This window comes from Balaenoptera physalus (genome assembly GCF_965194825.1).
Source record: "Balaenoptera physalus genome assembly, chromosome: X".
In the NCBI taxonomy this organism is placed as follows: domain Eukaryota; kingdom Metazoa; phylum Chordata; class Mammalia; order Artiodactyla; family Balaenopteridae; genus Balaenoptera; species Balaenoptera physalus.
The window spans coordinates 108963553-108980243 of NC_138903.1; the positions used below are offsets into that span (position 1 = coordinate 108963553).

Genomic DNA, 16691 nt, shown 5'->3' on the forward strand with positions numbered 1-16691 from the left:
CATTCAACTTTACTGACTTTTTATATTAATATTATTATGAAGGAGAATCTACCCTAAAGGCCTGATTTTTGTCTCCTGCACCCTCTATTAAAGGATTAGAGAAAAGTTTGGCTCTCCTTTGCAGTTCCAGAAGGTGTTTTCCTGCATTTGACAGACCAAGGAGAGTAGGTCTGGACTGAATGAGCAATAAATAACATTATCCAGGAATGCATTTAAAATAGAGACTGACAATCACAGATATTACAAAATCAGAATAAACACCTTGCAGACGTATTTTGTTCTTGTGTCCTTCCATTTTAGCAAGTGTATGATGAATCAACAGAAAATATTTCCTGAAGATGCCAATTAACATCTTACATCATCCCTTATATTTGTAAAGCAGTTCATTCTTTTCCAAGTGCTTTCACATTAAAAAAAGCGATGACACTTAATCAACAATTGGGTCATTTATTGAATTAGCCTTCATAAGGAGGAATAATTAACCGGCTCTAAAATTCTAGTGTCTGTTTTCCAAGCGTAGTGCTGAATTGGAAATGACAGAGAAACCTCTTTTGGGTCAAGAAGTAGACAAAAATGATTCAATTTTTTAAAAATATATTGCCAGAGAGAGAGACCTTCAAGAGGCAGAGGAGTAAGACGTAGAGATCACTTTCCTCCCCACAAATACATCAGAAATACATCTACATGTGGAACAATTCCTACAGAACACCTACTGAAGGCTGGCAGAAGAGCTCAGACTTCCCAAAAGGCAAGAAACTCCCCACGTACTTGGCCGTGTGGCTGACAGGGTCTTCATGCTCCAGCCGGGTGTCAGCCCTGTGCCTCTGAGGTGGAAGAGCCAAGTTCAGGACATTGGTCCACCAGAGACCTCCTGGCTCCATGCAATATCAAATGGCGAAAGCCCTCCCACAGATCTCCACCTCAATGCCAAGACCCAGCTCCACTCAATGACCAGCAAGCTACAGTGCTGGACACCCGATGCCAAACAACTAGCAAGACAGGAACACAACCCCACCCATTAGCAGAGAGGCTGCCTAAAATCATAAGGTCACAGACACCCCAAAACACACCACCGGACACGGTCCTGCCCACCAGAAAGACAAGATCCAGCCTCATCCACCAGAACACAGGCATGAGTCCCCTCCACCAGGAAGCCTACACAACCCACTGAACCAATCTTAGCCACTGGGTGCAGACACCAAAAACAATGGGAACTACGAACCTGCAGCCTGCAAAAAGGAGACCCCAAACATAGTAAGTTAAGCAAAATGAGAAGACAGAGGAACACACAGCAGATGAAGGAGCAAGGTAAAAACCCAACAGACCAAACAAATGAAGAGGAAATAGGCAGTCTACTGAAAAAGAATTCAGAATAATGATAGTAAAGATGATCCAAAATCTTGGAAATAGAATGGAGAAAATACAAGAAACGTTTAACAAGGGCCCAGAAGAACTAAAAAGCAAACAAACAATGATGAACAACTCAATAAATGAAATTAAAAATTCTCTAGAAGGAATCAATGGAAGAATAACTGAGGCAGAAGAACGGATAAGTGACCTGGAAGATAAAATAGTGGAAATAACTACTGCAGAGCAGAATAAAGAAAAAAGAATGAAAAGAATTGAGGACAGTCTCAGAGACCTCTGGGACAGCATTAAATGCACCAACATTCGAATTATAGGGGTCCCAGGAGAAAAAGAGAAAAAGAAAGGGACAGAGAAAATATTTGAAGAGATTATAGTTGAAAACTTCCATAATATGGGAAAGGAAATAGTTAATCAAGTCCAGGAAGCACAGGGAGTCCCATACAGGATAAATCCAAGGAGAAACATGCCAAGACACATATTAATCAAGCTATCAAAAATTAAATACAAAGAAAAAATATCAAAAGCAGGAAGGGAAAAACAACAAATAACATACAAGGGAATCCCCACAAGGTTAACAGCTGATCTTTCAGCAGAAACTCTGCAAGCCAGAAGGGAATGGCAGAACATATTTAAAGTGATGAAAGGGAAAAACCTACAACCAAGATTACTCTACCCAGCAAGGATCTCATTCAGATTAGATGGAGAAATTAAAACTTTACAGACAAGCAAAATCTAAGACAATTCAGCACCACCAAACCAGCTTTACAACAAATGCTAAAAGAACTTCTTTAGGCAGGAAACAGAAGAGAAGGAAAAGACCTACAATAACAAACCCAAAACAATTAAGAAAATGGTAATAGGAACATACATATAGATAACTACCTTAAATGTAAATGGATTAAATGCTCCCACCAAAAGACATAGACTGGCCAAATGGATACAAAAACAAGACCTGTACATATGCTGTCTACACGAGACCCACCTCAGACCTAGGGACACATACAAACTGAAAGTGAGGGCATGGAAAAAGATAGTCCATGCAAATGGAAATCAAAAGAAAGCTGGAGTAGCAATTCTCGTATCAGACAAAATAGACTTTAACATAAAGACTATTACAAGAGACAAAGAAGGACACTACATAATGTTCAAGGGATCAATCCAAGAAGAAGGTATAACAATTGTAAATATTTATGCACCCAACATAGGAGCACCTCAATACATAAGGCAAATACTAACAGCCATAAAAGGGGAAATCGACAGTAACACAACCATAGTAGGGGACTTTAACACCCCACTTTCACCAATGGACAGATCATCCAAAATGAAAATAAATAAGGAAACACAAGCTTTAAATAATACATTAAACAAGATGGACTTAATTGATATTTATAGGACATTCCATCCAAAAACAACAGAATACACTTTCTTCTCAAGTGCTCACGGAACATTCTCCGGGATAGATCATATCTTGGGTCACAAATCAAGCCTTGGTAAATTTAAGAAAATTGAAATCATATCAAGTATCTTTTCCAACCACAATGCTATGAGACTAGATATCAATTGCAGGAAAAAATCTGTGAAAAATACAAACACATGGAGGCTAAACAATACACTACTTAATAACCAAGAGATCACTGATGAAATCAAAGACGAAACCAAAAAATACCTAGAAACAAATGACAATGAAAACACAACAACCTACAACCTATGTGGTACAGCAAAAGCAGTTCTAAGAGGAGAGTTTATAGTAATACAAACCTACCTCAAGAAACAAGAAACATCTCAAATAAACAACCTAACCTTACACCTAAAGCAATTAGAGAAAGAAGAACAAAAAAACGCCAAAGTTAGCAGAAGGAAAGAAATCATAAAGATCAGATCAGAAATAAATGAAAAAGAAATGAAGGAAACAATAGCAAAGATCAATAAAACTAAAGCTGGTTCTTTGAGAAGATAAACAAAAGTGATAAACCATTAGCCAGACTCATCAAGAAAAAAAGGGAGAAGACTCAAATCAATAGAATTATAAATGAAAAAGGAGAAGTAACAACTGACACTGCAGAAATACAAAGGATCATGAGAGATTACTACAAGCAACTCTATGCCAATAAAATGGACACCGTGGAAGAAATGGACAAATTCTTAGAAAAGCACAACCTTCTGAGACTGAACCAGGAAGAAACAGAAAATATAAACAGACCAATCACAAGCACTGAAATTGAGACTGTGATTAAAAATCTTCCAACAAACAAAAGCCCAGGATGAGATGGCTTCACACGCAAATTCTATCAAACATTTAGAGAAGAGCTAACACCTATCCTTCTCAAACTCTTCCAAAATGTATCAGAGGGAGGAACACTCCCAAACTCATTCTATGAGGCCACCATCACCCTGATACCAAAACCAGAAAAAGATGTCACAAAGAAACACAACTACAGGCCAATATCACTGATGAACATAGATACAAAAATACTCAACAAAATACTAGCAAACAGAATGCAACAGCACATTAAAAGGATCATACAGCATGATCAAGTGGGGTTTATCCCAGGAATGCAAGGATTCTTCAGTATACGCAAATGAATCAATGTGATACGCCATATTAACAAATTGAAGGAGAAAAACCATATGATCATCTCAATAGATGCAGAAAAAGTTTTTGACAAAAGTCAACAACCACTTATGATAAAAACCCTCCAGAAAGCATGCACAGAGGGAACTTACCTCAACATAATAAAGGCCATATATGACAAAGCCACAGCCAACATCATCCTCAATGGTGAAAAAGTGAAACCATTTCCTCTAAGATCAGGAACAAGAGAAGGTTGTCCACTCTCACCACTATTATTCAGCATAGTTTTAGAAGTTTTAGCCACAGCAATAAGAGAAGAAAAAGAAATAAAAGGAATCCAAATTGGAAAAGAAGAAGTAAAGCTGTCACTGTTTGCAGATGACATGATACTATACATAGAGAATCCTAAAGATGCTATCAGAAAACTACTAGAGCTAATCAATGAATTTGGTAAAGTAGCAGGATACAAAATTAATGCACAGACATCTCTTGCATTCCTATACACTAATGAGGAAAAATCTGAAAGAGAAATTAAGGAAACACTCCCATTTACCATTGCAACAAAAAGAATAAAATACCTAGGAATAAACTTACCTAAGGAGACAAAAGACCTGTATGCAGAAAACTGTAAGACACTGATGAAAGAAATTCAAGATGATAGAAACATATGGAGAGATATACCATGTTCTTGGATTGGAAGAATCAACATTGTGAAAATGACTCTACTACCCAAAGCAATCTACAGATTCAGTGCAATCCCTATCAAACTACCACTGGCATTTTTCACAGAACTAGAACAAAAAATTTCACAATTTGTATGGAAACACAAAAGACCCCGAATAGCCAAAGCAATCTTGAGAAAGAAAAATGGAGCTGGAGGAATCGGGCTCCCTGACTTCAGACTATACTACAAAGCTACAGTAATCAAGACAGTATGGTACTGGCACAAAAACAGAAATAGAGATCAATGGAACAGGATAGAAAGCCCAGAGATAAACCCACACACATATGGTCACCTTCTTTTTGATAAAGGAGGCAAGACTATACAATGGAGAAAAGACAGCCTCTTCAAAAAGTGGTGCTGGGAAAACTGGACAGCTACATGTAGAAGAATGAAATTAGAACACTCCCTAACACCGTACATAAAAATAAACTCAAAATGGATTAAAGACCTAAATGTAAGGCCAGACACTATCAAACTCTTAGAGGAAAACATAGGCAGAACCCTCTATGACATAAATCACAGCAAGATCCTTTTTGACCCACCTCCTAGAGAAATGGAAATAAAAACAAAAATAAACAAATGGGACCTAATGAAACTTAAAAGCTTTTGCACAGCAAAGGAAACCATAAACAAGACTAAAAGACAACCCTCAGAATGTGAGAAAATATTTGCCAATGAAGCAACTGACAAAGGATTAATCTCCAAAATTTACAAGCAGCTCATGCAGCTCAATATCAAAAAAACAAACAACCCATTCCAAAAATGGGCAGAAGACCTAAATAGACATTTCTCCAAAGAAGATATACAGATTGCCAACAAACACATGAAAGGATTCTCAACGTCATTAGCCATTAGAGAAATGCAAATCAAAACTACAATGAGGTGTCACTTCACACCAGTCAGAATGGCCATCATCAAAAAATCTACAAACAATCAATGCTGGAGATGGTGTGGAGAAAAGGGAACCCTCTTGCACTGTTGGTGGGAATGTAAATTGATACAGCCACTATGGAGAACAGTATGGAGTTTCCTTAAAAAACTAAAAATAGAACTGCCATACAACCCAGCAATCCCACTACTGGGCATATACCCTGAGAAAACCATAATTCAAAAAGAGTCATGTGCCACAATGTTCACTGCAGCTCTATTTACAATAGCCAGGACATGGAAGCAACCTAAGTGTCCATCGACAGATGAATGGATAAAGAAGATGTGGCACATATATAGAATGGAATATTACTCAGCCATAAAAAGAAACGAAATTGAGTTATTTGTAGTGAGGTGGATGGACCTAGAGTCTCTCATACAGAGTGAAGTAAGTCAGAAAGAGAAAAATAAATACCGTATGCTAACACATATATATGGAATCTAAAAAAAAAATGGTTCTGATGAACCTAGGGGCAGGACAGGAATAAAGACGCAGACATGGAGAATGGACTTGAGGACACTGGGAGGGGGAAGGGTAAGCTGGGACGAAGTGAGAGAGTGGCATGGACATATATACACTACCAAATGTAAAATAGATAGCTAGTGGGAAGTAGCCACATAGCACAGGGAGACTAGCTAGGTGGTTTGTGACCACCTAGAGGGTTGGGATAGGGAGGATGGGAGGGAGATACAAGAGAGAGGATATATGGGGATATATGTATATGTATAGCTGATTCACTTTGTTATAAAGCAGAAACTAACACACCATTGTAAAGGAATTATACTCCAATAAAGATGTTAAAAAAAATTTTAAAATAGAATAAAATATTGAAAAAAAAATTGCCATATTTCAGAGGAGAATAGAATAAATGATTCAAAAATAGATGTTCTTTTCCTCAAATCTAGATATGGCAACTAGAAGCATTGTTTATTTAGTGCTATTTTGTAATTTTCAGCCATAAACGCTAATGGATCACTCCTTTACAGGTGAGTAATGTGGAGAGTCACTAGTGACTCCTAAAGTCAACTTTCTTTATGGTTCTTGGTGCTGTTGTCAAACCAGAGTCTGAACAACATTAACTGCCATCTCATGCTGTGTGACAGTATAATTTGATTGCTATATAGCTGAAGGTTTGTGAAACCTTCTTTCCACATGCCACTCACCTAACTGGTGGGGCAAAGGAAAACAAAAGCTAAGGTTACATGTAATGCCATATGACCTCTCTCTTCACTTCTGATTAACACCAACAATTTACAGTTGCAGGTGCTTTTCAGAAAACAAAGGTCTTTCATATTTGTTTTCTTGTTTATCACAATAGCCTTAGGAGACAGTATGGGCTTTTATCCCACTTTCTATTGTTGAGGAAGCTCAGACACAGAGACTTTAAGTAACTTGCCTGAGGTTGCACTGCTAATAAATGGCAGAATCTGGACTCACACCCAGGACTGGCTATGTTCTTTCTACTAGACATGCTACCTTAGTCAAAGGGAAGTGGGTGATTAGGAAATTGTCCAGAGAACTAAAATATGCCTTAGTACTCCTGAAGAAGTGAATAATTGTTCCAGGCTTATAAACGTGTCTGACAGTAAGTTTGCTCATTTTTAGTCAATTGTCATCACTCCCTAATTTAAGTACTTTCACATTTAAGGTTATTGATATTTTGAGCTCTTTGAGAAGAGTGTGGCTAAGTTAGCAGCGCTTTCCTGCCACGGTTGGTGTAGACTAAGCTTCCTCTTTACCTTAGAGAGTAGCACTTCCCCCTCCCCCATTTTTACGTTCATGAGCCTTTGGATCCGTGGGAGGGACTGGCTGTGACTGATGTGGGTTGACAGAGTGCACGTGGCTCAAATGAATAGAGCAGAACATTCCTGCCTTAGGATGCTTATATCTGGACTGCTGCAACAACCAGCTGCCAAGCAGCAAGACTGCTGCACTACTAATGCTGCCCAGGCATGAGAATAGGGAAAGAAAGTGAGAAAATCCATTGGAGGTTTGGTCGGTAGGAGTTTATCATTATTATTGTAAAAAAAAAAAGCCACGCATAACATTTTTACCATCTTAACCTTGTTTAAGTGTGCAGTTCAGTTGTGTTAAGTATATTCGCATTGTTGGGCAACAGATCTCTAGAGCTTTTTCATCTTCCAGTAATGACACTCTATACCCATTAAACATTAATTCCCTCTCTCCATTCCCCTTGGTATCTACCTTGCTACTTTCTGTTTCTATGATTTTGACTACTTTAGATACTGCATATGAGTGGACTCATACAGTATATGTCTTTTTGTGACCAGTCTATCTCACTTTGCATTTCCTCAAGTTTCATCCATGTTGTAGGATGTGACAAGGTTTCCTTCTTTTTAAAGGCTATATAATATTCCATTGGTTGTATGTACCAGATTTTCTTTCTCCTGATATGTTTTAATACCATCCAATTCATTATTTGGTGGTCACTATAGAAGTGGTTGATTCAGGGACTTCCCCGGTAGTCCAGTGATTAAGACTCTGCACTTCCACTGCAGGGCGTGGGGGTTCGATCCCTGGTTGGGGAGCTAAGATCCCCCGTGCCACAAGGCGAGGCCAAAAAAAAAAAAAAAGTGGTTGATTTAGTTGTTTAAACTAACCAGCCAAATAGGATGAAGTAAATGGTTGGCACAAGGGCTGTCAAATAACTTTTTTGGTTTCATTTTACTACTTCCTGGGCCTCATTAATCTGCTCTTTGAGCCATTCTCCACTCCCTAAACTTCTCTTATCCTTTTTGTCACCTCTTTTTTACTTCCACCTAGCTGTCCCTGCTGCCCACTGCCATTGCTGGCTCCTGATAGAGGTGTTTACAGATATTTCAGATAACTTGCTTACATCTTCCCTGTCTTGCCATTTATCGGCAAGTCACTCCTTCCTTCCACCGCACATCCCTTGGTCTGAATTATCTGGAGTGTGGCCACAGACCGTTTCTTTGCTGTGACAGTGAGATAGGTTCCATAGTCACTGAGGCATTGGGAGGGTGTGGTGGAGGGGGTGGAGGTGGTGAGATTTTCATCTCTGCTGCCAAGAACTTTTAAAATAAACTTTCTTTTTTTTTTTCTCCCCGGGAAACCCCTTTATTCAAGCAAACTTATTATAATTCATATTTTCTTGATTCCCTACAGAGCTTCACAAAATTCAGAAGTCTGTCCCTGCAGGGAATTTCACTTGTAATGGCCTTCATTCCAAAGATCTAATTCTGTTCTCTTTTAGTGTGCACATGGGAGAGTGATGGAAGTGCACAAAGAAAGGCAAGTAACCCCTGAAGAACTTGAGTTTCAGTATCATCCGTATCACTCAGGGTGATGGAGGACATTCTGTAGAAATGAAAAGGTTGGCAGGGGAGAGAGGAAGAGATGATGAGGCACATTAGGCAAGAGTTTAAAAAGGGGAAAAGAAGGTGCCTTTTCTGTACTAAAACTATTGTTTCTTTTCTTTGTTCTCCCTGGATTGCTGTAAGTTTTCATGCATGAATGTTATTATATGTAGTTTTTCAAAACAACAGGAAATGCTGAATCCACTTGTATAAAATTGAATTGACATGTAGATTTCAAAGAGGAGGCTTATATTTCTCCTTCTATCCAGTTGTGGTTAGGGTATCTGAGACTTGCAAAAAATTTAAAGAACAATAGAAAAGAGCTTTTCTTCAGGCACGTAGAGACCTGAAGACTATCAGTGAAGGCAAAGGTCCGCGGCCTGGGGCAGGTGGTATAATGCAGATGGATGAGAGAGAGGAAAGTTTTGTTTCCTTTGTTAAACAGAATGACCACAAAGAACATTGAGTAAAAGTTACTAAAGTCCAAAATGGGTGAAGGGACTGTAAAATAGCACCAAACTTCTTTAAACTGAGTTCAAGTTTCCTGGACAGAAAGAATTACCTCTTAGAGAGAATTGCAAACGAGTTTTTAGAACCAATTTTTACAATTACTGAGAAATACTGGGCAGTAGAAGATGTGTTGGACGATTAGAGGTGGTTAAACATAGGCCTGACCTCAAGAAGAATCCGAAGATGTGCCCCACAAACTGTAAGGAGGGAACCTGATGTTGATTTAGGAAAGGTCTTGGAATGGGTTATTAAACAGTTGCTTTTTAGTTCTTAGATGAGGAAATGGTGTTTATAGATACTATGGCTGGAAACAAATTATGTCAAGGTATTCTTATTTTCTTTTAAACAGAGTTACCAACTTGGTAAGGTTTCTCATGATACCTTTGTGGATAAGTTTGGGAAAGTATAGGTGAGTGTAGTGGCTTTCAAGCTTGTTTTGACTGTGACCCTCAGTAAGAATTATATTTTAGACCATTATTCAGGATATACAATTGAAATAAAAGTTTCATGAAATAATACTTATTTACCCTTACCACATATGGTGCACTCTGATTTTTTTTGTTGTTCTATTTCATTTTTCTTGAAAACTGGTCATAGGCCATCATATTGCTTTCCTGATCCACTATGAATCACAACCCATAGGTGATAGTTCAAACAGATGGATTCACAATGTAAGAGATGACTACACTAGTGGTGCCACAATTTCATCTTGGCCTATCTATCCGTCAATTTTATCATGGATGAAGACATAGAAGGCATTCATCAAGTCCATAGGTGACACAAGGCTGGGAAGGGTAGTATTGGATACTCACACAAACACCTCAAAGTGTGCACATTATGGACAGTGGGTCAACAGGATTATCTGCATACAAGAGGTCCATGTTGCTTGTGTATCTGCTATTGGGCTGATACTGGGGAGAGCATTAGGCTGGCTCCAAGGAGTAAATCAACTCTCAAATTTGCTAGCACACCAAGAGACTTGGTCTAACTCCCAGTTCCATTCTAGTCAGGCACGAGATGGAAGTGAGTTACCAGAGCAAGATGATTCAAAAGCAGCAATGGAAATAAAGAGCCCAATCTCTTCATAATCAACTCATCTCCTGAAGTGAAAGGCCTGGTTGTTTATAGCAGTGCTTACAATGGGCAGTTATGCTTCAGAGTTTATACCGAGAGTTCAGTTTCACATTTCAGTAAATCAAAAAAAGATATTGATTTTGAACAAATGGCTGATTTTATTGTCAAAGCAAATTTCATTTCTTGAGATGATTAGATTTTACTAAACTCTTTCCTAAGTGCCACTAAACACACATTCTGTGAATAAACAGCATATTCCTCAACCAAATGACATTTGTCACCCACTAAATACAATTATATTTGGTCATCTCCAGTTGTCATTGAAAATGCAGAAGTGGGAAAAACTGCACACTGGGAGTCAGAAAGTTTTTGCTCAACTCTTGGTTGTATCACTTAATAACTCTATGGTCATAGCACAATACATAATCCTTCTGACTACCAGTTTTCTTCTCTGTAGATGGGGAGGGTGGTTTCTTCTCTCAAGGGTGGTTGGGTAGTGGAGATAAAATGGAACAGTGTGAGTAAGATGTTTAGCATAGTTCCTGGCACATAGTAAGCTCTCAATTAGTAGTAGCAGTTATTATTAGAATTAACAGAAGGAGAATATTCATAATCTGCTGAGGATTAGGGCACGCTTTTCAGGATTGATTCTTCCCAGGGGCTCAGGTTTGCCTCAGAAAAGAACAGAAAACAAAGGCATCACGTCCCAGCTTCCAAAGGTATTATACTATGCTAGCATTAATGGGCCTTCCCATGTTGGGGACTTTTTATTTTTATTTTTTTTGTGGGATCTTAGTTTCCCGACCAGGGATCGAACCCAGACCCCCAGGCAGTGGAAGCGCCGAGTTCTAACCACTGGACAGCCAGGGAATGCCCAGGACCTTTTGGTGTTGAAATGTAGGGAGAGTAACAAGGAACTTTAGCAGTTGGGTTATATTTCTATAGAGAAACCTTCATGATGTTGTAAGAGACCTTGAGAAAACAGTTGATCCATCTTCCTGATTCCAGAGAGGCCTGTATTCCAAGCATTCATAGATTACTGCTATCCACATTTGCTTTAAAAGTTTCAAAAGGTGGGGATTCTATCAGATCTTTTGATAATGTATGATACTGCCACATTGTCTTAGAATCAGTAAGCTCTTCATAAGGTCTGATTCAAATCTTCATGCTGCAGCACAGGCCTCTATTTTTTCTCTTGCCTGTGCCTGTCAGCAGAATCTGTGCGCTCTCATTGAGACATTTGTCTCTACCCTCACCCATCAATATATTTTGATTTACTGAAATATAAAACTGAGCACTGTGTAAGCTCAGCTGGATCACTGTAAGTACTACTATAAACAACTGGGGCTTTCCTCTTGGAAGGTGTTATGAAGCTCCCTACTCAGCTTTCTCCCTTCCAGCTCAAGACAGCCCATGTTCTTAAGTAAAGTCATGGGAAACCTAAGTCCCCAATCTGCCACCATTGTCTAAACAGACAGTGGAAACTCTGTCCATAGAGGCTGAGCATCTGGGAAGCTGTGCCACACGCTGGCTTCCTCGCGGTAGACACTTTGACCCAGAGCATTTCCTTTGGTGTCTTCCAGCTTTTGTCCACCTGTGCCGCACCTGGGTGCTGATTTGCTTCAATGCCAGATCCTCCCGCTTCCCAGCCAAACATCTCAAAAGAGTGATCTATTTTCACTGTCTTCATTTCCTCACCTCCCACTCTACCACTGCCGTCCAACTCCAATTAAATTGCACTGTACCAAAGGCACTCTTATCAGAGTCACGAATGCTGTCCAACCAAATGGCTTCTTAAAACAACAACAACAACAAAAACACACCTTATTTTACGTGACCTCTAAGCAGCATCTGATATTAACCGTTCCCTTCCTTTTGAAAAGCTTGCTTCCCTTGCGTTTTTGGACCACATGCATTCCTGGTTTTCTTCCTACTTGTCAGGTCTCTTCATCTCAGTCTCCTTTTTGGGGGTTCCTATTCCTCATCCTTCTCTTGAATATTGTTATCGTTGGAGTTTGGTCTGAAGCCTTCTCTTTTTCTCTGCTTGTGTACCCTCCCTGGAAGATCTCACCCACTTCCCTATTTGCCATTACCATGGGATAAAACTGATAATCCCAAATCCCATCTCCATTTTAGGCCTTGATATCCAATTGCCTGCCAGATGTATTTACCTGAACACACAATGGTACCTCAAACTCAGTTTGCCCCCAAATAAACCCTTCACCCAACCCTCACCCAAACCTGCTTCTCCTCTTCTTGTATTTTTATCTCAGTGAATGGTACCACTATACACATACTTCCTTAATTCCAAAACTGTCAGTCAGCAAGTTCTTTGATTGTAGCTCCAGTATTTCACTAATCTGTCTAGCTTTCTTAATCCACACTGCTGATACTTTAGGTTTGGCCGTTATCATTGCGTGCCTATGTAACCTGCATGAAACTGAGCAGCTTCACGGTCAGGGTCATCACAGAGTTGTATCTCAAAGAAATATCACCTGAACAGCCAAAAAAAAAATTGGAAAGCAATTTAATTTGCACTGAAGTTTCTTGAAAAGGGACTAATCATTTATTTATTGATGTTTTGTCCCTGTCACACCTATATTGCTTTGACTGCCTCTTAAGTGGTCTCCCTGCCTCTAATACTGTTTCCCTCCACTTGATTCTCTATACTACAGCTAGAATGCTCCTTTAAAAATGAATTTCCATGTTTAAGACTATTTTAAAAATGCATTTTCCTGCTTAATGCTCTCATTGGCTCCCCAATGTCCACTGGATAAAACTGGAACTCCATCATGCTTATAAGGTCCTTCACCACATTGTCCGCACTTAACTCCTTCATATTCTTTGTACCATAGTGTCTTTTTCATATTGGTATATATGTTAACTATGCCTGCTGAGCACTTACTATGCATGTCCAAAGAAGGTACAGTGGGAAACTCGTTGGATACATAGTTTGGCGACAGAGAGCGGATTATATATTAAACATTGTGATATTAAATTCCAGGAAGGGAATGAGACCACAGAGAGGATTAGAAGCATTAGGGAAGGGTCCCGTGGAAGAGGTGAGGTGTAAGGAGGGTAGGGAAGGGGACTTGGACCAGCAGAAGAAGTTCCAGTCTGAAGGATTGGGGCCACGAGAAGCAGGCTCCTAATAAAAGTGGAAGGTCATACTCTGGACACTGAAGTAGACATCAGTCCAGCCTCATTGTCCTGTGCCAGCCTAAGAGGACAAATGCTAGATACTCTTTAGGGTGACTGAAGCACACAACACGAAGTGATGGACAGCAGCGGAGAGAGAAGCCAGATAATTTGGACATGAAGCCTGATTTCTCTCCCAGGCTGTCCTGCTGGTTTCTAACATGTACCCTGACCCACCCCACTTAACTCTCCATCTCCTCCCCACTCCCCCCAAAAAAACGACTGTTTTTCTCAAGCTGATGTTGTGTAAGGAAAAGGGAAGGGGGCTACTGTCAGGGAAACTGAGGCTTGGAATGAAATGCCATAGAGAAACTGTGACTCTGTCTCCTGTTCAGTGGGCTGCACTCTACATGCCAACCTGAAAGGGATGAGGTAGCTTTTACGGTGGCCATTATGGCTTGCGAGGTGTCGTGTGAAAAAGAACCCTTCTCACAGTGATGAGGATCCTATGTTTGCTCTATTTAGACAAAGAATTCTCTTTTCAGTATAACTTTCCACACAGAAACAGATAAATTGTTTAGAGCTGACTGACTGCAATACTAAGTGTTCTATTTTAAGTTAAAACTATCCCACAAGTGAATCATATATGTGCATCTTCTCTCTTTCGTCCCCCTCCTCCATATAAACACATTCACACCCTTCCTCACTGCCATAAATAATGCTGCTTTTGCTTGCCTCCCGCAGGACTTTGCATCATGGAAAGTTAGGCTGCTCTAGGACTTGATAGCCGGATCCACTCTTATCTCTCTTAAAGAGGGTTCATTCATTTTGTCAGTTTTCCAGGCCTTCCAATTCCTATTTTATTTTTGTAGTTGACTCTATTTGACTATTTTCTGAGGTTCTGGGGTGAGGCAGGGGCACCCTAACTGTGGAGAATATTGCTGGTTGCCTACTGAAGAGCAATCCTTCATTCCTTGCTAAGAGAACCCTGATTTGGGTTCTAGAATTAGGTAGCAATCTGCTCAGGGAGGTTGACCCAGTTCCAGAGGGTCTGAATCCATTTTGGAGATCCCATTTCCCCTTTGCCAGTGACTCACTTCTGGCCAATGTGACACCAGAAGGAAATCTGCCGGCATCTTTGCCTACTTCTGGCCATCTCACTATGTGAATTAATGAAGCCTTATTGTTCAAATCACTTTTAGTTAAGTGTCTTACTACTTGCAGTCAAAACCATCCTCTCTGATACACTAACCAATTCTAAAACTCTCAACTTCTACTGTGATTCATTTGAAAAGACAAATAATCTACGTCATCAGAGTCACAGATTCATGGAATGTTAGTTTGTAAGTCCCTTTGATGACTGTCTAGTCTGTTTCCCTCACTGAACATACCAACTGCTTGTGTCTGCAAACTAAGAAAGTCATCCACAAGGTGCTGGGACTGTGCTCTATGCTCTGTAATCTCTACATGCCTAATCTTGATTTTGCATAATTCTGGTAAAATCAGAATTTTGAACTCAGAATTTTGAACTCAGAACTACACTGAATTTTCCCTTTTATTCTCATTGGCAAAAGGCTTTCCTAAATACACGTAAAATAGATCTCAGAGGGAATGTTGCTTTTACTTCAAAAAAAAAAAAAACCCACAAAAACAAACAAAAAACCGCCCTAGAAATAGCTATTTACATAGACATGAATAATAAGTCATGCTCATATATTCATTAAAAAAGATTTCCAGGGCTTCCCTGGTGGCGCAGTCGTTGAGAATCTGCCTGCCAATGCAGGGGACACGGGTTTGAGCCCTGGTCTGGGAAGATCCCACGTGCCGCAGAGCAGCTGGGCCCGTGAGCCACAATTACTGAGCCTGCGCGTCTGGAGCCTGTGCTCCGCAACAAGAGAGGCCGCGATAGTGAGAGGCCCGCGCACCGCGATGAAGAGTGGCTCCCGCTTGCCACAACTAGAGAAAGCCCTCGCACAGAAATGAAGACCCAACACAGCCATAAATAAATAAATAAACAAATACTTAAAAAAAAAAAAAAGAATGTCATTATTGTTCCTATTAAAAAATAAAAAAAATAAAAAAAGAAAGATTTCCAGACTTTAGTAGTCAGTACTCTTCCAAATGTGAGTTATTGTATTATTCAAAAATAATAAAATTACATATCTTGGACCATAGTCAACAAGTGAAATTGGCCTTACCCTCTAATTGATTCAAATCTGACAGACTTTAATGTTCACGCCAACATCCCACCCAGTGTTACTCCCATCCTAGTTTACTCTTTTCTCTCAACTGAGTTTTTCTGAGGAGGAGAAAAGTAACTTACATCAAGAGAAACTTCTGCTATCTGGTGTTATAATGGATACGCCAGGCTTCCTTTCTACCTAATTTCTGCATGAGAAAATTGTTATCCATTTCCATGATGCCAAATGGTGATAGCGCTTGAAAACCACTGGTGCCTACCTGAGTGATGTCCATTCCCGAGTCACAGCTCAGTGGCTGCGTGGAAGTCAGACCGTTTGAGCCGATTACAGTTGTGATCACAGCATTCTCATCAATTCTCCGAATCATAGTCCCATCCACAAAGTAAATGAATCCATGCCTATCAACTGTGATGCCTGTTGGGGAAGAGCAATTGAGCATTAGTAGTCTAGAGGGCCACATTTGCACCAAGATCAGTATTTTGAAAGAAGCCCTAGAAATGAAAAGGCATTTTAAAGACATATGGATTCAATTTTGCTCAGCACAGACAGAACAGTAACGGGAGAGGTTTGTTTGGACACACATTCACTCCTCTGTGTATTGAGAAGAAGTGACAAAATGTAATATGCGGAGAGAAAGCCAGTCTAATAATTTTGTTGTCCAGTTTTACATTTCCACCCCCCTGATACTTGCTTACTCCCACAAACAGAAAAAAAAAAAAAAAATCCTCTAAGACAAATGGGAAAAGACAGGGGAGGCAGTGTATGTTACATTTCTTTTAGAGTGCAGATGCATAGGCCGCTGCTTATTTTCATAGTTGCATTAGAAATAACTGACTTG

General features: G+C 39.7%; 1 protein-coding gene across 1 annotated transcript in view; it reads right to left on the reverse strand.

Annotated features, from left to right (window-relative positions):
• TENM1 (teneurin transmembrane protein 1) overlaps positions 1-16691 on the reverse strand; it is a 569033-nt gene that overhangs the window by 59203 nt on the left and 493139 nt on the right. Inside the window, exon 23 of the mRNA XM_082446781.1 lies at positions 16113-16267. Within this exon, the coding sequence (XP_082302907.1) occupies positions 16113-16267 (155 nt within the window). The remainder of the gene's footprint in view (positions 1-16112; positions 16268-16691) is intronic.